The sequence below is a fragment of the Natator depressus genome, chromosome 28 (assembly GCF_965152275.1).
Source record: "Natator depressus isolate rNatDep1 chromosome 28, rNatDep2.hap1, whole genome shotgun sequence".
NCBI classification, from domain to species: domain Eukaryota; kingdom Metazoa; phylum Chordata; order Testudines; family Cheloniidae; genus Natator; species Natator depressus.
The window spans coordinates 4,808,632-4,836,489 of NC_134261.1; the positions used below are offsets into that span (position 1 = coordinate 4,808,632).

A 27,858-nucleotide genomic window follows, 5' to 3' on the forward strand; every position below is an offset into this window, starting at 1 on the left:
CCTTCCTGCCTCCCCCCAACCCAGGAGCCCTTTGTGTTTGCAGCGGAGCCATGGCCGGGGCCGGGAGCGCAGCGCGGAGGCTGCTCCAGCCCTGCAGCCCGCGGGGCAGCGCGGTAGGACGCGGGGGCAGCGCGGAGCGGGCAGGGCCCGGGTGGGCGGAGGGGAAGCGTGGGCCCGAGACACGCGTGGGGCGGACACGCTCCTGCCGGGAGGGGCCCGGAGCCCGGCTCGGCTGCAGAGCTCGGAGCCCAGGCTGAGCCCCGAGAGCGAGGGGATGGTGGCAGCTGGGGGGGATCTGGTGGGGGTCAGAGCAGGGGCATCTGGGGAGGGGGGGCAGTGGCTGGTGTTGGGGATCGTGGCGCTGCTGGAGTTTGGGGGGTGTTTAGAGCTGGGGTTTGGGGCGGGAGGGCGGAATGGGGGTTTGGGGGATATTTGGTTGCGGGGGGGGGGTGTCCATGTTCAGATCTGGCCCTGCGGGAGCATTGGGGGTTGGAGCTGGGGAAGTTGGGGGCAATGTCTGACGTTGGCTGCTTGAGATGTGGGCAGGGCCTGGGGATGTTCGGGCTGGGGGGATGCACCCCTGTCACTTCTCCAAGGGGTCCTGAGTTTTCTCTGGAAAACCTGGTGCCCCTTTCACCAGCCCCCCTCAGAGCTGCCTCGCTGAGGCCAAACAAGACCTGGGATAAAAGTCTGAGTCTCAGAGACTCTGCACGACCCTCGGCAGGGCAGGACGGGCCCTGAAATCTGGCAGCTGGGAGGCCATTTGCGTTTCTAAGCCCCTCCCCCACTTCTTCCAGGAGCCCCCACGAGAGCATCGGGCCCCTCTGGGAAAAGAGCGAGAAGCAGCCAAAGCCGAGGAGCAGCAGCAAAGCGAGGCGCTGCTGGTAGGTTCCCCGGGAGCCCCTGCCCTGCAGATTTGCCTGGCATCCCGGTGCCCTGAGTCAGCGGCTCTCCACCATTCCAGGCGCCTGTCCCCCTTTCAGCCGGCTGATTTGTCTTGTGTAGCCCCAAGTTTCACCTCTCTTAAAAACAACCTGCTTACAAAATCGGACACACAAATGCAAAAGTGTGACAGCTGCTAGTACCGAAAAATGGCCGACGTTCTCATTTTTACCATGTAATTATAAAATAAATCCCTTTGAATATAAACCTTGTGCTTCCATTTCAAGTGTTTAGTCTATTCAGCAGTCTAAACAAGTCATTGTATGAAATTTTAGTTTGTACTGACTTCGCTCGTGCTTTTTATGTAGTCTGTTGTAAAACTAGGCAAATCTCTAGATGAGTTGATGGGCCCCCTTGAAGACCTCTGGGTACACCCAGGAGTACGGGTACCGCTGGCTGAGAACTACTGCCCTGGGTGATGTGGTGAATGCAGGGCCTGTCCTTCCAGCCTTAGCCCTGAAATCATCCCCACTGGAGCCCAGGGAGAGGCATGCTCAGATACGTGGGTAACATGATGCCCTTAGGGTGCAGGAGGCTGCTGGGCAGGAGAGGGTCAGTCTATGTTAGCCCAGAGCCCCTGCCCATGGGCTGTCTGCATGTCTCAGTGACCGGGGATCCTTTTTAGCACCTAGGGGAGAAGGGGGGCAAAGATGAAATGTGGGATGGAGAGTTTGGCTCAGTTCAAGTTGATGAGATTCTGGGAAAAACAGTCCTTCTTGTTGGTGATGTACAGCTCACCCCACCCCGATCCCTCCACCCTTCCTGGCCTAAATGCATCACCCACTGCAAGAGATCCTGTGTTCTGGTCAATAAAACTGGAGGCACATTTATGGTTAATCAAAGGCTCTTAAGCAAAATAAGCAGTCATGGGATAAGAGGGAAGGTCCTCTCATAGATCAGTAACTGGTTAAAAGGCAACAAAGGGTAGGAATAAATGGTCAGTTTTCAGAATGGAGAGAGGTAAATAGTGGTGTCCCCCAGAGGTCTGTACTGGGACCAGTCCTATTCAACATATTCATAAATGATCTGGGAAAAGGGATAAACAGTGAGGTGGCAAAGTTTGCAGATGGTACAAAACTACTCCAGAAAGTTAAGCCCAAAGCAGACTGCGAAGAGCTACAAAGGAATCTCAACCAGTTTTGTGACAGGGCAATGAAATGGCAGATGAAATTCAGTGTTGATAAATGCAATGTAATGCACTTTGGAAAACATAATCCCAACTATACGTATAAAATGATGGGGTCTAAATTAGCTGTTACCACTGAAGAATGAGATCTTGGAGTCACTGTGGATAGTTCTCTGAAAACATCCACTCAATGTGCAGTGGTGTCAAAAAAGCGAACAGAACATTGGCAATCATTAGGAAAGGGATAGAGAATAAGATAGAAGATATGAAGTTGCCTCTGTATAAGTCCATGGTACGTCCACATCTTGAATACTGCATGCAGATGTGGTCGCCCCATCTCAAAAAAGATCTATTGGAATTGGAAAAGATGCAGAAAAGGGCAACAAAAATGATTAGGGGTATGGAACAGCTTCCGTATGAGGAGAGATTAATAAGACTGGGACTTTTCAGCTTGGAAAAGAGACGACTAAGGGGGGATATGATTGAGGTCTATAAAATGACTAGTGTGGAGAAAGTAAATAAGGAAGTGTTATTTACTCCTTCTCCTAACACAAGAACTAGGGGTCACCCAATGAAATCAATAGGCAGCAGGTTTAAGACAGACAAAGGGAAGTATTTCTTCACACAACGCACAGTCAACCTGTGGAACTCTTTGCCAGAGGATTTTGTGAAGGCCAAGACTCTAACAGGGTTCAAAAAAGAACTGGAGAAGTTCATGGAGGCCAGGTCCATCAGTGGCTATTAGCCAGGATGGGCAGGGATGGTGTCCCTAGCCTCTGTTTGCCAGAAGCTGGGAATGGGCGACAGGGGATGGATCACTTGATGATCACGGTTCTGTTAATTCCCTCTGGGGCACCTGGCACTGGCCACTGGTGGAAGACAGGACTCTGGGCTAGATGGACCTTTGGTCAGACCCAGTGTGGCCATTCTTATGTTCTGTGTTCCCCTGTTACCAAGCCGCCCTCTCCCTGTGATTGCAGATACAGACAGAAGCTGAGAGGCAGAAGATCGTCTGGGAGTGGCAGGAGCTGCGAGGGTTTCTGGAGGAGCAGGAGCAGCGGCTGCTGTCCCAGCTGGAAGAGCTAGAGAGAGCCATTGTCCAGAGAAGGGATGAGGGCATCTGCAGACTGTCCTGGGAGATTTCCCTGCACAGTGAGCGGGGAGGAGAGAAGGGGCAGCAGCCGCTGAGCCAACCCCTGCAGGTCAGACTGTCATTGCAATGGTCATACGCAGCGTTCCTATAGGAGCGTCTCAGCCTTAGACCCCAAAGCACTTTACAAAGTGGGGTCAGGGGCATTATCCCTATGGGAGAGATGGGTGAAGTGAGACAGGGGGAGGGGCAGAGCTCTGCCCAAGGTCACACAGTGAGTCTGGCAGCGGCGCCAGGGATGGATCCCGGGAGTCCTAGATGCTGCAACCCCAAGACCTTCTCTCCTGCCCTGTAAATGTCTGTCTGCATTTGCACTTGGAGGGTGAAATCCCCCTCCCCCCATGCCGTGGTCCTGAGCCAGGCCTAAGGCCCCACTGCTACCAGATTAATGGGTTTAGTGGTGTCAGCGTGAATTTCACTTTCAATGCAGCAAATATTTTCTTCCTGTAAAATGCCTGGGGAGAAACTTTCCCCTGTGGCAATTTCTCAGCAAGGATTTGTGGGGCTGCTGAGAGCAGAAGTCCCTGCTTGTGGGGATGGCAGCTGCTCTGGAAACATGAACCTGAGTGTCTGAAATTAGACTCCAATGGTAATTCCCCTGCAGAGCAGGAGAGCTCCCCAGGCTGCGACAAGTCCTCTCATGGCCTCTTTCTTCTCTCCTTCTGCAGGGTGCTGGGAGCAGGTGAGTCCCCGGTTCCATTTCACTCCCCCTCACGTTCCATTACGCTTGGAAACTGCACTGGATACGGAGCTTCTCCCTGCCCTTGGAGTGTGACATGCCGGCTTAGAGCCTGGGATTCTGTCTCCCCTAGCGGCTTCCTCAGCAAGGGCCAGAGCCTGTTACTCTTACAGCTAATGAGGTCCCACCAGGGCTGTCAGACATAGAGGCCAGACCTGGCTTGTCTGACCTATTTATGTGGCAACATCACGTATTCAGAGTGTGCAGAATCTCAGCTTTCCATTTTTTTAAAAGTAAGTTTCTAGCTCTCCTGGTTACAAAGAAACTCTCCCAAATGGACACGGAGACAATGTTGCCTTCCTGAGTCTGCAGACAGCCTGAAACACCAATTCAGAGAGGCGTGAATGCCCTTGTCCTCTCTTAATCTCATTGCAGTGTCAACTGAAATGACGACACTTTAACATCAACATTCAGTATTCTATGGCCAATCAATTGAGCAGGTGGAAGGGGAGTGGGTGGGAGAGAAGTCTTTGAGGGGTGGGAATAGGGAGCTGATGTAGAGAGGGAAGAACCGAGGAGAGGCACAAAGACAGTGAGGAGAGAGAGAAATGGAGACAGGAGGGTGGGAAAGGAAAGGAAACAAATAGTAGAAATAGCAGGGGCCCTAAATGTGCGTGAGAGGGGGCTGTTTCCCTACTGAGTGTTACTGATCATGAAAATAAAGGACTTAATAAAGAACAGTAACAAATGATTGGCGTGGGGATCGGTCCCAGTTCTCACCCCTTCTCCTTTCCTCAGCAGGGAGGACGGGACGTTTTGTAAGCTGGAGCTGGGGTTTGCAGAGCTGGAGAAAAGACTCAGCGATTTCTCTCTGAAAAGCGCCCACCTGCAGGAGGTGCTGCTGGGATTCAAAGGTGAGTTGGAGTCTGGGGGTGGCATCTCTTCTGGTTAGAGCGACCCTGGCCCTGGGGAGGAGTCGGGGTCTCTAGTGATGTCACTGACCCTGGGCTCCATCTCACAGCCCCAATTTAGCGGATCGCCCTTCCCTATGGGGGTAGCCCTGTGGGGCTGGCTCTGTCTGCAGCGGCTGCATTATCGGCCTCTCTGTGTCACCATCTCATAGTTAACAGCAGTTACATTAATAAACTAGGGCCCTACCAAATTCATGGTCCATTTTTGTAAATTTCACGATTATAACATTTAAAAAATCTTGAATATCACGGTTTCAGATATTTAAATCTCACGGTGTTGTAATAAAACATGAGTATGTATTTAAAAATGGCAAAACATATAAAGGCCTTAAGACTCAGTGTTTCTCAAACTGACTCATGGCTATTGCAGAGGATTCATGGTATTGTCACCCTTACTTCTGTGCTGTCTTCAGACCTGGGTGGCTGGAAAGCAGCGGCTGCTGGCCGGGTGCCCAGCTCTCGAGGCAGCGCTGCCGACAGCAGCATAGAAGTAAGGGTGGCAATGCTGCGATTTCCACATCCCCCACAATAGCCTTGTGACTCCCAGTTTGAGAAACGCTGTGTACTTTTGTATACTTTTACCCTATAGTTTAGGATACTTTTATAGTATAGAGTAAAAGTACACGAAAGACCAGATTTCACAGGGGAGACCAGATTTAATGGTCCATGACACATTTTTCACAGCCACAAATTTGTTAGGGCCCTGTTAATAACTATTGGGAACCTCCCACTGAATGTGAGGGCTTCAATTCTGACCTCTCCCGTCCTCTTCTTCCCCTAGAGATGCTGCGACTGGAGCTGGGGAGCGACACAGGTACGTTTCTGTCAAGGGTCCTTCCCCACTCTGAACTCTAGGGTACAGATGTGGGGACTTGCATGAAAGACCCCCCACCCCCAAGTTTATTGTTACCAGCTTTGGTTAAAAACTTCCCCAAGATACAAACTTTGCCTTGTCCTTGAACAGTATGCTGCCACCACCAAGCGTGTTAAACAAAGAACAGGGAAAGAGCCCACTTGAAATATCCACTTGGATATTCCCCCAAAAATATTCCCCCAAGCCCTACACCCCCTTTCCTGGGAAAGGCTTGATAAGAATCCTCACCAGTTGGTACAGGTGAACACAGACCCAAAAGCTTGGATCTTAAGAACAATGAAAAATCAATCAGTTCTTAAAAGAAGAATTTTAATCAAAGAAAAGGTAAAAGAATCACTTCTGTAAAATCAGGATGGTAAATACCTTACAGGGTAATCGGATTCAAAACATTGAAAATGCCTCTAGGCAAAACCTTAAGTTACAAAAAGACACAAAAATAGGAATATACATTCCATTCAGCACAGCCTTATTTGACCAGCCATTAAACAAAAGGAAATCTAACGCATTTCTAGCTAGATTACTTACTAACTTTTTACAGGAGTTCTGAGCTGCATTCCTGATCTGTTCCTGGCAAAAGCATCACACAGACAGACAGACCCTTTGTCCCCCCCTCCAGCTTTGAAAGTATCTTGTCTCCTAACTGGTCATTTTGGTCAGGTACCAGTGAGGTTATCTTAGCTCCTTAACACTTTACAGGTGAAGGGGTTTTGCCTCTGGCCAGGAGGGATTTGATAGCACTGTATACAGAAAGGTGGTTACCTTTCCCTTTATTTTTATGACAGTTTCTGTCTCTGACGGGCCATGGGGAGATTTCAGACCAATAACCAAATTAGCGACAGGGCATCATGGCTTTCAGCCCCTGATGTGGACCTGGAAGCTGTGGAGCAATGCAAAGCAGGATGAGCACCTGGACTAATTCACTCTTGTTGTGACATCTGATATGGGTTCAGAGTGAATCCAGATCTCAGGGGTGTGTTTCCCTTTGGGAACAGGAATGACACCCTGAATGGTGTAAAATAGGATGAGACAAGAATAAAACAGTCTGACAGCTGTATGGAGCGACCAAAAATGGTATTGGAGGGGTGGGGGCAGCAAAGACTCAGGAGCAGGGGCTGGAGCCCAGCTGTATCCTGTATTGACTGACCCTGAATGGGAAATCAAGCTGCTATATTGTGCACAGTGACTATGAATGGGAGGAGAGTGCTACATTGAATATAGGCTGATTTTGAATGTAGGAGGGAGTTGCAAAGTATCTGTGTGTATAATCTGTGTCTCTCACTCTTTTCACATTGGCTTCCCCCCCCTTTTTTTTTTGATAAACACTTAAAAGCAGTTAAGTCAACAGCTTATTGATTAAGCCAGACTTAGTGTTTTCAGCTGGGATTTTGTCAGGTGATGTAAATTCCCATGGCGTTCCATTTAGTGCACTTTTTTTTTGGCAAGTGTGATAGTTTTATTGTTGTTTAGTGGCTCTCAGCCTTTCCAGACTCCTGTACCCCTTTCAGGAGTCTGATTTGTCTTGCATACCCCCAAATTTCACCTCTCTTTAAAAGTACTTGCTTACAAAACCAGACATAAAAATACAAAAGTGTGACAGTGCACTATTACTGAAAAATTGCTTACCTTTTCATTTTTACCATACGATTATAATACACAGCAATTGGAATATAAATATTGGACTTCCATTTCAGTGTATAGTCTATACAGCAGTCTAAACAAGCCATTGTCTGTATGAAATTTTAGTTTGTACTGACTTTGCTCGTGCTTTCTATGTAGCCTGTTGTAAAACTAGGCAAATCTCTAGATGAGTTGATGTAGCCCCTGGATGATCTCTGCATACCCCCGGGGTACATATACCCCTGCCTAGAACCACTTGTTTAGATGATTTTGTTTATTTGCATGTGAATCATTTTCTACTATGTTTTAATGAATGGTTAATTTATGGGTTTGAATTAATTGATTTGTTAGTGCAAGTAATTTACAGCATTTGCTTTGTTTTCTTTTAGCATTTTGGAATGTGTAGGTACGCCAGGTACAAAGACATAACAGGAAGCTACTCGTCACGTAGTTTTGATTTGTACCTAAAATGAAAGTCGATACATTAGTTTTTAGGGCTGACTTTAAGGCTAATACAGCAGTAAAGTCAGCATAATGACTTGTGACAGGAATTAGTTTAAAGTGTTGTAAGATTTTTTGGGCGTTTTGATCATGTATTTTTGTGCTAGCATGCTGGACCCTCTTTTGATTAAAAGAATAACTATTTATGTGTGCAATGGGTAAATTGGCACAAATTATTTTCTTTATAAGATGGATACTGTAAACTTTGTGGACAAATAAGTTACTTTTTCTTTAAGTATTGTCTTAAGATTACTGTCCTGATGTTGACAGGTTTCAGAGTGGTAGCCGTGTTAGTCTGTAAATGCAAAAAGAATGAGTACTCGTGGCACCTTAGAGACTAACAAATTTATTTGGGCTTAAGCTTTTGTGGGCTAAAACCCACTTCATCAGATGCATGCAGTGGAAAATACAGTACAAAGATACACACACACAGAACATGAAAAAATGGATGTTGCCTTACCAACTGTAACAAGACTAATCAATTAAGGTGGGCTATTATCAGCAGGAGAAAAAAAACTTTTGTAATGATAATCAGGATGGCCCATTTCAAATAGTTGACAAGAAGGTGTGAGTAACAGTAGGGGAAAAATTAGCATGGGGAAATAGGTCTTAGTTTGTGTAATGACTTATCCACTCCCAGTCTTTATTCAAGCCTAATTTAATGGTGTCCAGTTTGAAAATTAATTCCAGTTCTGCAGTTTCTCTTTGGAGTCTGTTTTTGAAGTTATTTTGTTGAAGAATTGTGACTTTTAGGTCTGTAATTGAGTGTCCAGGGAGGTTGAAGAGTTCTCCAACTGGTTTTTGAATGTTATAATTCTTGATGTCTGATTTGTGTCCATTTATTCTTTTGCATAGAGACTGTCCAGTTTGGCCAATGTACATGGCAGACGGGCATTGCTGGCACATGATGGTATATACCACATCGGTAGATGTGCAGGTGAACGAGCCCTTGATGGTGTGGCTGATGTGATTAGGTCCTATGATGGTGTCCCTTGAATAGATATGTGGACAGAGTTGGCAACGGGCTTTGTTGCAAGGATAGGTTCCCGGGTTAGTGTTTTTGTTGTGTGGTGTGAGGTTGCTGGTGAGTATTTGCTGTCTGTAAGCGAGGACTGGCCTGTCTCCCAAGATTTGTGAGAGTGATGGGTCGTCCTTCAGGATAGGTTGTAGATCCTTGATGATGCATTGGAGAGGTTTTAGTTGGGGGCTGAAGGTGACGGCTAGTGGCGTTCTGTAACTTCCTTTGTTGGGCCTGTCCTGTCGTAGGTGACTGTAAAATAAATATATATTCCTACTGTATTTTCCACTGCATGCATCCGATGAAGTGAGCTACAGCTCACGAAAGCTTATGTCCAAATAAATTGTCCGTGTTCTTTTTGTCCTGATGTTGATGTAATTGGGTTAATTTTGTGCTTTTGCAAACTATTTTTAAAATACTTCATTTTTACTCTTCCCTCCCCCCAAACCCCAGAATTTAGGAGATTAGTTTGGCACTTGACACTTTTACTTTAAAAATGTTATTGGATTTTAGTTATTTTAAAGACTGGTGGTTAATGTTAATAGTGACTTTTTTATTATTATTTTTTTTTATAGTTTGAGTATTTTTTACAGCAATTTTTTGATTGCATAATTAATAGCTTGGCACTTATACTGACTTCTATACATGCAATCTTTAAGTAATACTTTTTGCTTCTTTGAGGGTAAATTAAGCTAGGGTCTTGAATTCATTTTGTTTATAATTATTTTTTTTTAGTCTGATTTTTGTGCAGGTTCCCAGTCCCAATCCTTATGTATTTGTAAATTTACTAAAGTGTACTCTAGCATATTCTGGGATGAATTGCAGTAATTGCAGGGTTACAGAAAACTATGTACTTCTGATACATTTTTTAATTCATTAGAATTTGCACTTTATGAACTTGGGGGTTGTAGACCATTTGAGGAAATTTTAAAGCCCAAATAATTTACTCTTTTTTTATTGACTTTTTACTAAAGACAGTTTTGACAAGCATTTTTAAGTTGTTTTAGCATATATTCGTTGGGTTTTTACATGATTTTTAGTTGTACTAAAAATTAAAACATTATTATTATTTATTATTATTTTAGTTTATTTACTTTAGGTAAACCTTTGTGAATGAAACAATTAAATTTGGGGACATTTTTATCCCCGGGACATTTTTTTCCCCAGATACATTGACTTTTTTTAAAGCAAAAAGTAGCTGATGTTGGTGTTTTGGAACTACCTTTAGGGTTTAAAAAGTGTTCACTACATTTAAGATGTGGTAAAATACTTTTTTTTTTTTACTTAGCTTGGCTAAGTTTTGATTTATAAACGGCATTTGCTACCAGTTTAGGAGCATTTGTTGTGTATAATGAATTGTTAAAATCTGATTAGATTAAAAAAAAACTGGCCACAAGGGTGTATGTATTAAAAATAAAATAATTTGCATGGATTTTTCAGAAGCTAAGAATACAATATTGTTTTATATACACTAGATTTGATTTTGAAGAGGTTTTAAATTTTACTTTGTGGAGATGTTTGTGTTTTTGTTTTTTTTTTTAACAATTCAGGCAGACATTTTGGAATTATTTTTTTAATTCTTTATTTTCTTTTTAGGTTAAACTATTGCCAGTTTTGTTAATTTCACTTGCTTTGGAAATAAATTATGTGCTGCTTTTTTAAAACTTTACCTAGTATGTTAGATTGTTAAACATTAAACAGGACTTGATTGATTGATTGATTTTTTATTTTTTAAATGTAACTCATTTTTGCCCATTAATTAGCTAGGTGTAGGGAGAATTTTTTAAAATAAATCCTAAATTGAAAGGAAGATACAGCATAACACATACATAACATTTTGGGGGGTTAGTTTTTAACTTTACCAATCATGGTGACTGATGGGACGAACTTTCTGCCTTTCTGTGTGGAAGATGACACAATACCTAAATTAAATGTTGGAGAGGAATTTTAATAGTTTTAGACAATGGATTATTCACTAAAATAAAGGCATTACCCTCCTTAAAATTTAAGAGATGAGGTGTGGGGAGGGGGGCTGTGCTAATATTAGGCTAGTTTCCTGGAAACATGGAGTGGAATGTAATTAGCTATAGGATAACTCCATGCTTGTCCTTTCTGAATTAGTGTGTTTGCAGGGAAATTTTTCTGCACCTACATGTGCTACTTCTGGAATGGTTTCACCAGATTTTAACAGGCCTTTGGTGGGTTTTAGGGTTGTCCTTTCAATAGGTAAAACTTTGTATTCAAAATCTAAAACTGTCACCATTTATACCAGTGAATTTGTTCCTAGGTAAGCTGGGCATGGTAGGTAGCTTTGTATTTGAGAATTTAATTTCCTGATTAAAAGTTCCTTAAAGCTATGGTCTTTACATTGGGGATGTTTTTGATCTCCAAAGTAGGTTTGCCTTAACTTTTTATAAGACCTAGAAATACTTGTCTTTTTTGTTTTAATATTATCAGCTATTTGCCAGGCTGTGAGGGAGTTCTTAAATATGCCATATTCTCTCCTTAAACCAAGCCACATTCATGTACAGCTCTGCTGACACTTTGTTGATAAAGATTTATTTTGTAACCTTTTTAGTAGACATTTGTTTTAATAACTGTATTTTATTTAAGTCTGTGAAAACTGTTTTTTTTTTGCCAGATATGTGTGTGTGTGTGTTTCTTTCTTTCTTTTTTTCTTTCTTTCACAACAGTTAAGCACATGTAAATATTAGCATTTTGGATTATATGGATTAATATTTTTTATTGTTTGGTTTAAATATGGAATATTTTTACTAACTACTTTGGAGTTGCTTTTGTTTACTATTTGTATTGTTATTACCACGTGCTTGCTTTATTTTTTTTCTTTTCTTTTTTTGCTAATTATTTTAAAGCTTTTTTAACAGTTTTCAGAGGACACAAAGGTGATAGACGTTTGCTTTTTTGCTGACTTTTTACAATGTTACATTGTCCTTGCACCACTGAATTTTTTAAATGAACTTTTCTCTTAAGTTTTTTAGCTCTTCTCTCAATGTCACTTGAAGATTTAAATGATATGTAATTTTATAGTGCCAATTTTTTTTTTGCTTTTTGAAATTATTACATTTTATTTTCATGATTACATTGAACTAATTTCAGTAACTCTTTTGCACTTTTAATTGTAGTAACGCCAATCATTGTTTTTCTTTTATTAAGTTTATATAGTCTAATTTTGGTGCTTCTTTTTTTAAGGCTGTGAAATTTTGTAACAGCTGGTAACATTTGTGAATGGCTGATATTAATTTTTTAAAAAGAATAAAGGCTGAGCTTTTTTAACACTTATTTGAGAGTTTAAGTTAATGTATTTAGAGGGGTTTTCCATTTTTTTTTTAAATGGAGAAGTTATTTATTTGTGAATTTTTAAAATTTGTTTGTAATGTATGTACATTTCAAACGGACTGGTCTTAGCACACTATTTAACTCTTGCCACACAGACTAGCTGATTTTTTACCCTTTAAATTGATAAAACCGTTATTAGTAGCTAATTTTGTTAAAACACAAATTCAGATGTGTTTCTGTTTTTACATTGTTCTTTTAAAAATAGATACAGTTTTTTTAATTACATTTTTTACTCTAAACTTATTTTTTATGCTTAAATTATACCTGAAAAGCATTTATATTTCTTGGAATTATTTTATACATTTAAGATAGAATCTTAAAGTTTTTTCCAGTACGTTCCTGTTCATCCGTTATGATCGTTAATTTATGGGAAACCGTTTCAGCAGAGCTAAAACTGCTAGAATTATTTAAAGGAGTTGCCCTGGAGGGTAAAGGCACAGAGTGCCTGGCTTCTGGGGTAACAGGATAAATTTCATTACTAGCCTTGCTTTTTTATGGGGTCTTTTTAGAAAATAATGTAACTTACAACCACTTAGAGACTTTAAGAAAAACAAACAGGATATGTCTACAGCCAAAAATAAAAAATGCAAATTATAATCACTCATCACAGGAGAAGAAGGGAAAGAGGGAATATAGGTTAAAACATAATCAAAACAAGGCCTCTCAGGACGACAGTCTTTCAGTTTGCTTTGTTTCTTCCGACTTGGGGTTGAGGAAAGTGAGATGATTCAAGATGAGATGCAATGATGGCAAGTCAGGGTGCGTGGGAAATGACTTTTCCCCCCAAGTCTCTTTTTAAGAACCTCCAAAAGTAGTAAAAGGGAGAGGCATAATTTATTTTGTTTCCTAACTAAATCTATTTCCACCAGGACAGACTTGGCATAGGTAGCCTTATTCCCATATTTTCTTGTTTACCATGCATATCCATAGTATTATCCTTTTTTGTTTGGACTAATTGAATTGTCTCCGTCTGGTCTTCTTGCACCATGCATAGCATTCATTCTTGAAAAGAACTTGACCTACTTTTATTATAGGTTATTGTAAACTCTTAAGAACTTTTATATACTTTTTACAGTGAAGATTACAAATGTTAGGCCCAGTTATTACAACAGAATGCTTATTTGAGGTCAGTTTTTTCTGACACCCCCTCTTATACTAACTGTAAAAGTAAGAATAAAACATGTATCCAGGCCGAGCCTGTATATAAATTGTACGTGTGTGTTTCAAAGCAATTAACGGAGAATACTGGATCGTAACGGATAAGGGGGCACTGGACGTGGGGGAATGAGATTTTCTTTGCTTTAGAGCGTAATAAAACTTTCAAAATCTTACAGCCCCTACTCCTCAATGCTGCATTGCCTTTCCTGAGCCTACAGGCGGTTGAAACACCAGACTAGATCATTATTTTGTGTCACCATTAATTATGAATGGGAAGAGAACATGGTATCATAGAATCATAGAATATCGGGGTTGGAAGGGACCTTAGGAGGTCATCTAGTCCAACCCCCTGCTCAAAGCAGGACCAATCCCCAGCTAAATCATCCCAGCCAGGGCTTTGTCAAGCCTGACCTTAAAAACCTCTAAGGAAGGAGATTCCACCACCTCCCTAGGTAACGCGTTCCAGTGCCTTCTGGGCAACAAGGGCACACTGTTGACTCATAACCAGCTTCTCGTCCACTGTAACCCCTAGGTCCTTTTCTACAGAACTGCTGCCAAGCCATTCGGTCCCTAGTCTGTAGTGGTGCATGGGATTCTTCCGTCCTAAGTGCAGGGGGTTGGACTAGATACCTCCTGAGGTCCCTTCCAACCCTGATATTCTATGATTCTATGACTCTGCACTTCTCCTTGTTGAACCTCATCAGATTTCTTTTGGCCAAATCCTCTAATTCGTCTATGGCCCTCTGTATCCTATCCCTACCCTCCAGCGTATCTACCTCTCCTCCCAGTTTAGTGTCATCTGCAAACTTGCTGAGGGTGCAATCCACACCATCCTCCAGATCATTAATGAAGATATTGAACAAAACCGGCCCCAGGACCAACCCTTGGGGCACTCCACTTGATACCAGTTGCCAACTAGACATGGAGCCATTGATCACTACCTGTTGAGCCCGACGATCTAGCCAGCTTTCTATCCACCTTATAGTCCATTCATCCAGCCCATACTTCTTTAACTTGCTGGTAACAATACTGTGAGAGACCATGTCAAAAGCTTTGCTAAAGTCAAGGAATAACACGTCCACTGCTTTCCCTTCATCCACAGAGCCAGTTATCTCATCATAGAAGGCAATTAGGTTAGTCAGGCATGACTTGCCCTTGGTGAATCCATGCTGACTGTTCCTGATCATTTTCCTCTCCTCTCAGTGCTTCAGAATTGATTCCTTGAGGACATGCTCCATGATTTTTCCAGGGACTGAGGTGAGGCTGACTGGCCTGTAGTTCCCCTGATCCTCCTCCTTCCCTTTTTAAAAGATGGGCACTACATTAGCCTTTTTCCAGTCATCTGAGACCTCCCTCGATCGCCATGAGTTTTCAAAGATAATGGCCAATGGGTCTGCAATCACATCCGCCAACTCCCTCAGCACCCTTGGATGCAGTGCATCTGGCCCCATGGACTTGTGCTCGTCCAGCTTTTCTAAATAGTCCCGAACCACTTCTTTTTCTACAGAGGGCTGGTCACCTCCTGCCCATGCTGTGCTGCCCAGTGCAGTAGTCTGGGAGCTGACCTTGTTCGTGAAGACAGAGGCAAAAAAAGCATTGCGTACATTAGCTTTTTCCACATTCTCTGTCACTAGGTTGCCTCCCTCATTCAGTAAGGGGCCCACACTTTCCTTGACTGACTTCTTGTTGCTAAAATCCCTGAAGAAACCCGTCTTGGTACTCTTAACATCTCTTGCTAGCTGCAACTCCAGGTGTGATTTGGCCTTCCTGATTTCTCTCCTGCATGCCCGAGCAATATTTTTATACTCCTCCCTGGTCATTTGTCCAATCTTCCACTTCTTGTAAGCTTCTTTTTTGTGTTTAAGATCAGCAAGGATTTCACTGTTAAGCCAAGCTGGTCGCCTGCCATATTTACTATTCTTTCTACACATTGGGATGGTTTGTCCCTGTAACCTCAATAAGGATTCTGTAAAATACAGCCAGCTCTCCTGGACTCCTTTCCCCCTCATGTTATTCTCCCAGGGGATATAAATATGAATGAGCTGCTGGTGCTATAGCATATATGGACCAACCCTGGGGACTCGTCATTCTGATAAAACCCACATTTCAAAATCTCTTCCCTTCCTTCACAATCCCAGCTGTGGAAATAGGGACCTTGGAGCTGTGCACAGTAACCCTTTCACTGCTGGGTCTGTATCACAGTAACCCCCTCTGGTGATTAGCAGAGATGGGGGCGGGGCAGCAAGTTTGGATCCCAAATGGCATTCGCTGCCATTAGCGATTGTAGGAGTGGGAGGGAACCCAGACGTAGGTGTGGGCCAAGTCTCCCAGCTGGAGGGAGGGGAGATGGGGAAGGAGATAGAGAAACTGAAGGAGAAGTAAGTGGGGAGAGCGGTGACAGGGTCCCAAACTGGTCCAGTTATAGAGGCAGAGAGTTTCAGGCCAGACGGGTCCACTACATCATCTGATCTGACCTCCTGTGTCACAGGCCACCAACCCCAGCCACCACCCGCCTACTAAACCCAACAGCTGGAGTGAGATCCAAGTATCACGGCCCACAGCAGACTAGACTGTTTTGTGCCAGAGGCAGAGAATGGGAGATGGGGAGTGAGATGCTTGAGGCCCCTGACAGGGAAACGATTACCCCCGCCCAGTCTCCCATCTCCAGCCGTCGCCATGCCTGATACTTCAGAGGAAGGAGATAAAAACAAAAAATCTCCCAGAATACATTGGGAAGGTGGGAAGAGATCCCTTCCTGACCCCTGCCATTGGCCGGCTGGAAGCCTGAGCTTTAGGAACATGAGACATAGACCAGAATCACTGCAGACCAGAATAAAACTGGAGAGGTGAATGCAGCCCGAAAGAATTCTGGGCATCAGGTCAACCAGTGGGGTTGATTCAATTCCACAGAATCATAGGACTGGAAGAGCCCTCGAGAGGTCATCTAGTCCAGTTCCCTGCACTAAAGGCAGGACTAAGTATTATCTAGACCATCCCTGACAGGTGTTTGTCTAACCTGCTCTTAAGAAAAATCTGTCGGTAGGGAAAGAGCCAGGGGCAGTCGTGATGTGCAATGCATTAAAGCCCCTTCTGGAATCTCCCCAGTCCCCCTTCTTGCCCTGACAGGCTGCAGAGTAACGCCTGCCTTTGGCTCCCGATGCTCCCGTCCTCCCCGGGGACGAGAAAGGACAATGGCTGCGGTGGAGCCAGTCCAGGTAAGGTTTCTGAGGGAGTTGCTGGTGGGTTCGTGCTGCAGAGAGGGGGGCAGAAAATACAGAGGAGGTCGGGATTGCTTGGGAGTTTGATCAAGAGGTGGGGGGCGGGGGGGCAGGAAATCCACAGGGTGGAGAAAGGGAGGGGGACAGCGTGTGGCGAACCTGCTGGGACTTGTTCAACCTAGGGCCCGGATTCTAGGAACAGACCTATGGGGGTTGGGGGTTCAGATCCACGTATTAGTGGAACAGGAAACAAACCCCTTGGCCTGGGCTGGGAAAACTTACCAGATTACTAGTGCTGGAGTCTCAACCTACCAACCTAAGGTTTCTGAGCAACATGAAGGGGACACCCACCAGAGGGTCTTAGGGGAGATGCCCCATCTCCTGACATCCAGCTGCTGGCAATGGGGAGGGGGTTGGGATTCCTACCAGGGGGCCTGGAGCCTGCTAGGGGCCCCATCTCCTGTATCAGGCTCTGGCTAGTAGGTGTGTGATGAATGTGAAGACCCTGCCCCCTCTATCTGCTGGGAAGCACGAGAAGTTCTCTTTCTCACCTCACTCTGAGGCCTTCTGGCTGCTCTGAGCAGGGTGGAGGAGGGACCTGCTGATTGTGAGCCTCCCAGAGCTTCCATCTGGTAGGTCCCTCTCCCCCATGAATGGTGGGGCTGTGAGTGGGGCAGCAGGTCCTGAGTGTGGGACTCTTGCTCTTTCAGGGGCCAGTGACCTTCGAGGAGGTGGCTGTGTATTTCACCAGGGAAGAGTGGGCTCTGCTGGGCCCTGCTCAGAGAGCCCTCTGCAGAGACGTCATGCAGGAGAACTATGAGAATGTGACCTCGCTGGGTAAGGATTCCTGTCCCCTTGGTTCTTAGAAGGGGAAATGAAGAGTTAAGGTTCACGACACTCCACAATGCCACCGCTACTCTGTCCTGTTTCAGCATCACCCCAGGGTGCCAGTGACACACACACTAGCCCTCTGCCCTCCCCTGCCACAGAACGCTCTGGGAACAGGAGCAGTACAGCACAAAGTCTAACAACTTCTCTTTGCGAAGGCAAAACTGGGGTTTAATTCCAGCAGAGTGAAGAGAAGCTGCCTGCCACTGGCCTCCACTCCAACACTCAGCCTACTCCACACAAACCAGCTCAGACTAGCAAAGTGAGATCACCCCTTTACCGGCATAAGCGCCAGCGTGCATCGTGCTGTGAAAATGGCAGGGCTTCTCCCCCCCACATAGCTACCGCTGCTCGTTGGGGGTGGTTTAGTTATGCAGAGCGGCTACATGCAGCTGCCTCACTGTAAGCTCTCTCCTGTAGACCTGGCCTTAGTTTGGCTGATTTCACTCCTCAGGGTGCAGCTCTGCACTGGGATGCTTGTGCAGTAAAACGAGTAAGTTTGTTACCTAAATAATCGTTCTTTGTTAACACCAAGGAGAGGGAATTGGGGTAGAAATAGTTACAAACAAACCCAAGTTAAAATACGCTTCTGAGACTAAAACCTAACTTAACTAACTAGGTTTTCTGTTCAAAGTCATTTGCTCCCCACGCTCCTCCTTCCTTAGCCAGGATCCAACACAGCAAAACCCAGAGCACTTGGTTCCTGTGTCTCCTGCTCAATTGTCTTTTTACCCACCTTATCTCCCCACGACATGTCTCTGTTTCAAGAGCCAGTATTGCTTCCTCCTGTTCTTCCCTTTCTGTGCGCTTCCCATCCCCTCCTCATTTGCATGTAAATGGCTTTTCCATTGTTTTGATTCCCCCCTGGTTAATTTACATCATTGTTAGGGGCCGGCTTTCCCTTCGCCCTCCCTTGCTTCTTGTCACGCAGACAGAAAGCAGAAGAGGAGCAGGCAAAGTGCAGGCGATGCCATGGTTATTGGCGTTAATCAAGCATATCCATAGCTCTACACGCCGGCAGAGCCTTTTCCCCAGTGTCCCAGTTTCCGCTTCCCTAGAAGGCATAGTTATACCTGCAGTGCACACCCGTGATCCCACTCCTTACAATTTATGGTCATGTTCTGTTTTGGAGGGTTGTGAGTCTGGGGGCTTAGTGTCACCTCTTTTGTAACCCATGGGAAGGGTAAGGAGTGAGGTGGTGCTTTGGTCAGGGACAGGCATTTCTTTGGCTTTCAGTGTTCTTTATACCTCCCCCCCTCCCCCCCCCCCCCCCCCCCAAATCTCCCCTTGCCCTTCCCAACCGCTTGCTTGACCTTATCTTGGGAGAGAAGTTGAGGCAGGGCTGTCCTTCGAGTGTCCTCTCCCACTCTGCCCAGTGACACTTTATCTCTTTTCACCCCATCTGCTTGTGGGCAGATGTAACATACGGTGTCTTTGTTCTTTGTTCACACACATTAATAAGAATATAAAAATATCAGAAGTCAAATGAGCCAAACGAGACCCAGACGTCTATCTCAGGCAGATATACAGGCCTGAATCATCATCATCACTAACACTCCTAGCAGTCATCACGGAATTTGTTCTGCTGGTCGGGTCATTAGCTTTCCCGGCTCAGGCCAGGTCCTGGCAGGGAGTGTGACGTGGATGCTGTTGCAGACCGGTAGCTAGAGAACTTTTTTCTCCATTTGTCAGGTCACAAACTCAAAAGCATCGCAGAGGCGAGGATCCATAATTCCTCATGTAGTGTTCAGATAGTAATGACCAGCATATTGCAGGCTTTCAGACAAGACCTTGCTCTATTGAGCACTTCTATAGCACAGTAATATTGCATACAATCAGATGCTCCCCTTGTTCTGGGGTTCAGACCCCACTGTTTTCCCCCTGGGGTTGTCACAGTGCCACGGTGAGTGATGGGCTAGCTGCATTTCTGTCCCCTTCCTCCTCTCTCAGAGTTCCTCACCCTGGGGTCAGGTCTCACGCCTTTCTGTCTCCTGGAGTGGAATTCAGCAATTCTTCTTCTCCTAAACCAGGCCCTGGGCTACAGTACCCTCTGTGCTTACCCAGCCGGTCAGGCTGAGTGCAGACACCTTTACTACTTCCCTTCGGGAGTCTGAGATCAGTGACAAAAGAGTCTCCTTCAGACCAAAGGAGTGTTTATTCTGCAGTAGGAAAAAAAGATTTGAAAATGGTCTTCATGCCTGCCTGGCTGACCATCCCCTGATGGACACCTCGGCAGGTCTAACTTCTTCAGACATCCCATCAGGGTCATTTCTTTGTCTCTTTCCTGCAAACAATTACCTGAACTGGCTATCCTGCCTGTGACAGGATCCCCAGGGTGCAGCCTGGGACCATGGGACCGCTGTTGCCCCTTCACTCTCCAGTCTGGGCGCTCTCTCACAATGCTTTGCTAGTGACAATGCTTTGCTAGTGACAAGCAGCAAACCCCTCCAGGCCCTGTGAACACTCAGCACAACAGCATGTGGAGCCCCACACGCAGCTAGATTGCATGAATGCTCCCCGAGCCACTCATGAATCACACAGAAACAGGCACCAAATCCTCCCAGCTCCCAGCCTGTACCTCAGGAATATACTGTCCTGCACTGCTCAAGACGAGCAGTGCAAATTTATTAATTCGTTCCCCACTTCATTTCATAACTGTCGGGGTGGTTAAGCACTGGAATAAATTGCCTAGGGAGATTCTGGAATCTCCATCACTGGAGATTTTTAAGAGCAGGTTAGACACACACCTGTCAGGGATGGTCTAGATCAGTGGTTCTCAAACTTTTGTACTGGTGATCCCTTTCACATAGCAAGTGTGACAAAGCGGGACTGTTCTTAATGTTTCCTCTGAATATTGTGGGGGTGCCTCAGTTTCCCCTATGCAGTTCTTAAGTATCTAGGTGGTGGGATAAGGATATATGATCATTGCAGAGCCCTAGAGGACAGGTGTGTGGAGGGGTTTGGACACAGAGAATGGCCGACACCCTGTTTCCTGGCACCTGATGGCCTGGGCCCTTCCCCCCTGCAAGGTGAGAGCTAAAGAGTTGGAGAACAAAGGAATCAGGTGACGACCTGGCCCAGGAAAGGGACAAAGCCCAGAGGAGGAGGGGCTGGAGGGGAGTCAGTTTGGGGCTGGCTGGGGACATGGAGTGAAGTGCAGACTTCACTGGTTCTCTGGCTCACTGCCCCCCAAAATGGACCCGGCTGAGGGGTCCTGTTCTCTGTACCTACAAGCTCTGTTTTAGACCATGTTCCTGTCGTCTAATAAACCTCTGTTTTACTGGCTGGCTGAGAGTCACGTCTGACTGCGAAGTTGGGGTGCAGGACCCTCTGGCTTCCCCAGCAGCCTGCCTGAGTGGACTTGCTGTGGGAAGCGCATGGAGGGGCAGAGGATGCTGAATGCTCCGAGGTCAGACCCAGGAAGGTGGAAGCCGTGTGAGCTGTGTGTCCTGCAGACAGTCTGCTCAGAGAAAGGAGACTTCCCCAGAGTCCTGCCTGGCTTCGTAGGGAGCAGTTCCAAAGCATCGCCCGGGGACTCCGTGCTAGCAAGCCTCTGAGTGTGGACCCCACCCCCTATAAATTAAAAACATTGGTTTATATATTTAACACCATTATAAATGCTGGAGGCAAAGAGGGGCTTGGGGCAGAGGCTGACAGCTCGCAACCCCCATGTAATAACTTTGCAAACCCCTGAGGGGTCCCAACCCCCAGTTTGAGAACCCCTGGTCTAGATAATACTTAGTTCTGCCATGAGTGCAGGGGACTGGATTAGATGACCTCTCAAGGGCCCTTCCAGTTCTATGTTTCTATGCTCTTTCCTAATGTCTAATAACCCTGAGATCCTGCATTCAGTGACATCCCTGGTCCCTCCTACTCCTTACTACTCTGAACCCCACCGGCCCATGTGTGACACCTTCTTGGGGCGTCCAGAACTGTAGGTCATTGTCTTCTCCTCCTGCCTCAGGGAGAGAGGTGCTGGAGTTAATCTTTGTGTCCGCTCCCAGTCTTTAGCGCCCCACAAAGAAACTCCTCAAGGTTCTGCCAGCTCTCACTTTGCCTCGCAGGTTAACCCTTGGTGTACACCTTTCCTCCAACTCCCCTGAAGCACCCCCTGTAGTGTCCAGCCCCTGTCACTGGACACTCACAGAAATTACCAGGTCTGGTGCCCCCAAAGGGGCAGCGTACCTGCGTCTTGGAAGGTTACAACTCTGGAGCGGGTCCTTTATAACAACGCAGCACTGTAATCTCTTCGTGGGGAAAACAGATACAAGTTTATTGACAAAAAACAGAGACTCAGAGATTCAAATGGGCAGTGAGCAAGGGTAATAAGAACTGAATTAGTTACAAATAAAACAAAAGTATGCAGTAAAACCTCAGAGTTATGAACACCAGAATTAAGAACTAACCGGTCAAGCACACACCTCATTTGGAACTGGATGTACGCAATCAGGCAGCAGCAGAGACAAAAACAAAACAAAATGCAAATACAGTACTGTGCTGTGTTAAACGTAAAATTACTGAAAAAATAAAAGGAAAGTTTAAAAAAAGATCTGACAAGGTCAGGAAACTGTTTCTGTGCTTGTTTCATTTCAATTAAGACGGTTAAAAGCAGCATTTTTCTTCTGCATAGTAAAGTTTCAAAGCTGTTCATTTCAAAGTGTTGCATTGTAAACTTTTGAAAGGGCAACCAGAATGTTTTGTTCAGATTTACAAACGTTTCAGAGTTAGGAACAATCTCCATTCCCAATGGGTTCGAAACTCAGAGGTTCTACTGTACTGTGCTTTCTAGAGACCAAGACTTAAACTTATCAAGATACAGTCCTCGTCCACTGCTTTATCTTGGCCTCAAAGCCTTTCTGCAGAGCTTGCTGGTTTCCGGTCAAACCAGGATCCAGAACGTTCACAAACGATCCACTTCCGCTAAGGGTGTTCTTTGGTGAAATGGATAACAAAGGGGATTCTTTTTCCTGCCTTTTATAGTCCAGTAAACCTCTGAACTGTATCCTTTTGAAGAGGACTATCAGCTAAGACACCTCTGCCCCATCGCTTCTTCTCCGGTGTGCTGTGCCCCCGTGAGAACGCTTGTGTAGCTGCGTTATGCCGACCGGAGAGCGCGTTCCCATCGATGTAATAAAACCAGCTCAACGAGCAGCAGTGGCTATGTCGGTGGGAGAGCGCCTCCTGCTGTGCACACGAGCGCTTATGCCGACAAAACTTATGTCGCTCGGGGTGTGTGGTTTTTTTCACACCCCTGAGCGACCAAAGTTTTGCTGACATAAGTGCTAGCTTAGACATGGCCTTATGTAGGAAAGAGAGACCTTCCCTCCTGTCTGGAAGAAACCTGTTTCTCCCTTTGTTTGGATAGACATTAAGGCAGAGGTCCCCAAACTGTGGGGCTCAGAGGAACGTTCGGGGGTGGGGGGCGGTGGCCCAGGCCAGTCCCCATGGGGGGCAGGGAGGGAGTGCCACCCAGCCCCGCCCCCGGCCCTGCACCTGGGCCCCTGTCTGTGGCTCCATTCCTGGCCTGGGGCCAAGGCTGGGAGCGGGAGAGGAGCAGAGTCACACCTGGCCATGAGCCCAGCTGCCAGCCCCCACCACGGCTCTGCTCCCATCCTCAGCCTCGGTCCCTGGCCGCGGCTCCAGCCTTGGCCTCAGACCCACCCCCAGCCTTGGCCCCCTGTCCACGTCCCCACCCACCTGCTCCTGGCCCAGGGTGCAGGGGTGGACAGGGGAAAGGGGGAGGGGTGACCCTCAAAGTTTGGGGACCACTGTTTTAAAGCATAATATCGCTAGGTATACATTATTCTTCATATAGCATCAGTGCACACACTTCACAATTCTCTGAATCATAGGACTGGAAGGGACCTCGAGAGGTCATCTAGTCCAGTCCCCTGCACTCATGGCAGGACCAAGTATTATCTAACCCATCCCTGACAGGTGTTTGTCTCACCTGCTCTTAAAAATCTCCAATGATGGAGATTCCACAACCTCCCTAGGCAGTTTATTCCAGTGCTTAACAGGTAGGAAGTTTTTCCTAATGTCCAACCTAAACCTCCCTTGCTGCAATTTAAGCCCATTGCTTCTTGTCCTATCCTCAGCGGTTAAGAACAATTTTTCTCCCTCCTCCTTGTAACAACCTTTTATGTACCTGAAAACTGTGATCATGTCCCCTCTCAGTCTTCTCTTTTCCAGACTAAACAAACCCAATTTTTTCAATCTTCCCTCATCAGTCATGTTTTCTAGACCTTTAATCATTTTTGTTGCTCTTCACCGGCTTTCATCTGATGCCTTACAAGAAACTTTTTGAATAAATTCTATTAATCCAGAGTGAGTTTGTCAGACCTTATAGGTGTTCCGGACACGGAGGAGTGAGCCACAACTGGGCCTCCGTGTCACAGCTTGCTCGCCCATCCCGTCTTCCCTATGACTCTCTCTCTGTCTCTGGATCTCTGTCAGTGAGCTCCCCTCTGAGTCCTCCCTTTCCGGGACATGGAGTTACGTTTTCTGTGTTTTTGGGATCCTTTCATGACGAGTGTCTGGCTGTGTGTTCCCATCAGAGATGGGAATAGTAAACCCCTCCTAAGCACAGTGTCCCGCACCTTTGAGCGTTTGGGGAGCTGCATTACAATGGGCTGTTAAAATAATAGAACTTTTTTTTTCTGAACAAATTAAATTAATTCACCTGATCTTGCTTCTTTTTCTTCCCCTGAGCAGGGTTTCCTGTGTTCAAATCCGATGTGATCTCCCAGGTGAAACAAATGGAAGAGCCAGGGCCCCCGGTTCTCCAGGGCTTAGAGGAAAGAGAGATTCTGATGGCCACTTGTTCTGGTGAGGAATAATTAAATCCACTCAAAAGGTGTTAGTGCCTGAAGGAAAGAGCTAGGATTCCCTACAAAGGCCTTGTGAGTTCAGGATTGTCCCCAGCGGGTGTCAGATCCTCAGGGCAGCTATCGCTCATGGCTTCCTACCCATCCTGACTCACACCTGGCAGGAGCTCCCTCACTGGTCTCCCCTCCCCTGAATGTTTGGATAGGATGGAGGCAGACTTCACCTCCTTCTCTTTCTCCTACAGGGAAGAGTTTGGGGAAATTCAGTTCCTGATTTTTTTTTTTCTGTCTTTCCAGTTATTTTGGTTAGCTCTCCCCGTTTCCATCCCTGAGTTAGGTCGGTGTAAGCTGCCTCTTGTCGACTAACTCTGAACGTGTCTATGCTAAAATGCAGCTCTCACCCCACTGCGCTGACTTAAATGACTTAAATAATCCCAACTATACATATAAAATGATGGAGTCTAAATTAGCTGTGACCACTCAAGAAAGAGATCTTGGAGTCACTGTGGATAGTTCTCTGAAAACATCCACTCAATGTGCAGTGGTGTCAAAAAAGCGAACAGAATGCTGGGAATCATTAAGAAAGGGATAGATAATAAGACAGAAAATATCATGTTGCCTCTATATAAATCCATGGTACACCTGCATCTTGAATACTGTGAGCAGATGTGGTCGTCCCATCTCAAAAAAGATATATTGGAATTCGGAAAGGAGCAGAAAAGGGCAACAAAAATTATGAGGGGTATGGACCAGCTTTCGTATGACGAGAGATTAAAAAGACTGGGACTTTTCAGCTTGGAAAAGAGACAACTAAGGGGGGATATGAGAGAGGTCTGTAAAATCATGACGGGTGTGGAGAAAGTAAAGAAGGAAGTGTTGTTTGCTCCTTCTCATAACACATGTACTAGGGGTCACCCAATGAAATTAATCGGCAGCAGGTTTAAAACAAACAAAAGGAAGTATTTCTTCACACAACGCAGAGTCAACCTGGGAAACTCCTTGCCAGAGCATGTTGTGGAGGCCAAGGCTATAACAGGGTTCAAAAAAGAACTAGATAAACTCAGGGAGGATAGGTCCATCAATGGCTATTAGCCAGGAGGGGCAGGGATGGGGTCCCTAGCCTCTATTTGCCAGAAGCTGGGAATGGGCGACAGGGGATGAATCACTTGATGATTCCCTATTCTGTTCATTCCCTCTGGAGCACCTGGCATTGGCCACTGTCGGAAGGCAGGATACTGGGCTAGATGGACCATTGGTCTGACCCAGTATGGCCATTCTTACATTCTAATAATTCCCCCTTCGTGAGAGGTGTGGTGCTTAAGTCGATGTAATTATGTTGACGCAGTGCCAGTGTAGACACTGTGTTGCTTGAATGGACTGTTACTGCCTTTCAGAAGCCGTCCCACAATGCCCCACGCTGGCTGTTAAGTTGGTGCAAGCGCTCCTGGTGAGGACGCGCACTGCCGACGTAAAGAGCCTAGCGTGGACGTGCAAAAACAATTTAATTACTGTGGAGGGTGTACGTCGACTGAACTTAGGCTTACTTAATTTTGTAGCGTAGACTCGTCCTGAGGTTTCTTTCTCTATCCCAGCAGGTGGTGGGATGCTGAGTGAGAATGTGGAGCAGAATCCTCACCAGGAACATGCTGAGCAAGTGGAACCACATGGGGGATTATTGCAAGGATATCAAGGGAACGTGTCCAGGCATCATGTGCAGGGAAAAGCCTGTGAGAGTCAGCACAGGCCAGAGAGACAGCAGGAAAGTCAACCAGGGGAGAAAGTGGGTAAATCCCCTAATTGTCAGGAAACTCACAACAACTTCAAGGAAAGCACAGCCCAGCAGAGAATCCCAACGGGAGAGAGACCCTATAAATGCGCTGAGTGCGGGAAGACCTTCAGTTTGAGTTCAAACCTTATTAAACATCAGAGGATCCATACAGGAGAGCGCCCCTATGAATGCGGAGAGTGCGGGAAAACCTTCACTCACAGCTCACACCTAACTAGACATCAGAGAATGCACACCGGAGAGAGACCCTACGAATGCTGTGAGTGTGGGAAAACCTTTCGGTACCGCTCAGACCTTATCACGCATCAGAGAATCCACACGGGGGAGAGACCCTATGAGTGCTGTGAGTGCGGGAAAAACTTCAGCCAGAGCTCGAACCTTATTAAACATCAGAGGATCCACACCGGAGAGAGACCCTACGAGTGCTGTGAGTGCAGGAAGACCTTCACGCGGAGATCAAACCTTAATGCACATCAGAGAACCCACAAAGATACAAGACCCTATGAATGCTTTGTATGGGAAAACCTACACACTGAGCTCACACCTTACTACACATGAGACAAACACCTTTTAATAACCTTTTCAAAGCCTGACAAAAGTTGTTGGGTTTTTTTGTTTGTTTGTTTTGCATTAATGCTTTTGTTAATTCCCACCTAATGATCTTTAAGGATATTGGCAGAATTATCTTTACTGTGGTCTCTCACCTCCCCAGGTGAGTTGTCCACTTTTGTGTTTTGCTGCTCGCCCTTCCTTGAGATGAACACCGTGGTCCTCTCTATCAACTCCTATGAGTCATGGGAGAGCGTGTCTCTCTTTCCGGGAATGTCCATCAGCCAAGGTGAGGGAGATAAGGATGACCTTCATTAGCTACATTGAAGCACAGTCTACGTGGGCCTCACCTCCGCTAGGTTTTTCCCATGCAGTTAGCTAGCTCATGTTCACTATCCCAATGAAAAAGACAGCTACTCTTGCAGGAATGGGTGTGGTTAGCTAGCCTATTTCCTCATGAGCTGACCTCACCTTTTATGGCTTTTCATAGTCTAAAAAAGCCCAGAGCAGCACATTTGTATTGTTCCTCCCATTGCAAAGCGGTTGTGAGAGTCATCAAGTTCTGCTTTGGGGATAAATTGTCTCATTCCCTGATGTTCTCCCATTGCCCTAGGGTGTGCTGATGAGCAGTTATATACTTTTTTTTACCATTTTTCTCATTTAAAATGTATTTAAATATAATAAAAAGCAGGAGCATGGGTGGGAAAAAAGTGTCTTTTCCACCACTGTGACGCCCGAAGAAGGTGGGGAGAGTCAGAAAGATCCCCTCCTTCCCCATCAGCCCAGCAGTGTTAGACTCCGCACGGCTAAAATAGAAGGTCTCGTCTTCACATTCTACCCGTCCACATCCTAGAGAGTCATGTGATGCAGCAGCCTCAGGTTTCTGTGCTTTGGAATGGTGCTTTGATTTCTTTGATCCTAAATCAAACTCATTAGGGCTGGAGATGAAAGTGTCACAGACCTGGAAGGGGAATTCCAATGGATCCCAAACACAGTGTGATCATACTGAGTTTAAATCCCAGTTTTCATCTATTGGCAAAGCCACTTTGGTCTCTTTCCTACTGAGTTGGGATTGTTCGCAGATGGGAAAGTTGGCTGGTTTTGCACCCCTCCCCCCCCATTCTGATGATGCTAAAGCTTTTGTAAATAACACAACTCACTAATGAGACAGTGGTGAGTGAAGGGGTTTGAACGACT

The 27,858-nt window shown here is 45.8% G+C and overlaps 1 protein-coding gene across 1 annotated transcript; it reads left to right on the forward strand.

The window, feature by feature from the left end:
* On the forward strand, nucleotides 1-27,858 carry LOC141978973 (uncharacterized). Its single transcript, XM_074941407.1, is given in 11 exon segments — nucleotides 1-113; nucleotides 798-884; nucleotides 3,049-3,270; nucleotides 3,887-3,900; nucleotides 4,696-4,811; nucleotides 5,650-5,682; nucleotides 16,520-16,608; nucleotides 17,322-17,448; nucleotides 24,214-24,327; nucleotides 25,919-26,624; nucleotides 26,626-27,858. Coding segments are annotated over 11 exon segments (1,632 nt in total). The 5' UTR covers nucleotides 1-50; the 3' UTR covers nucleotides 26,687-27,858.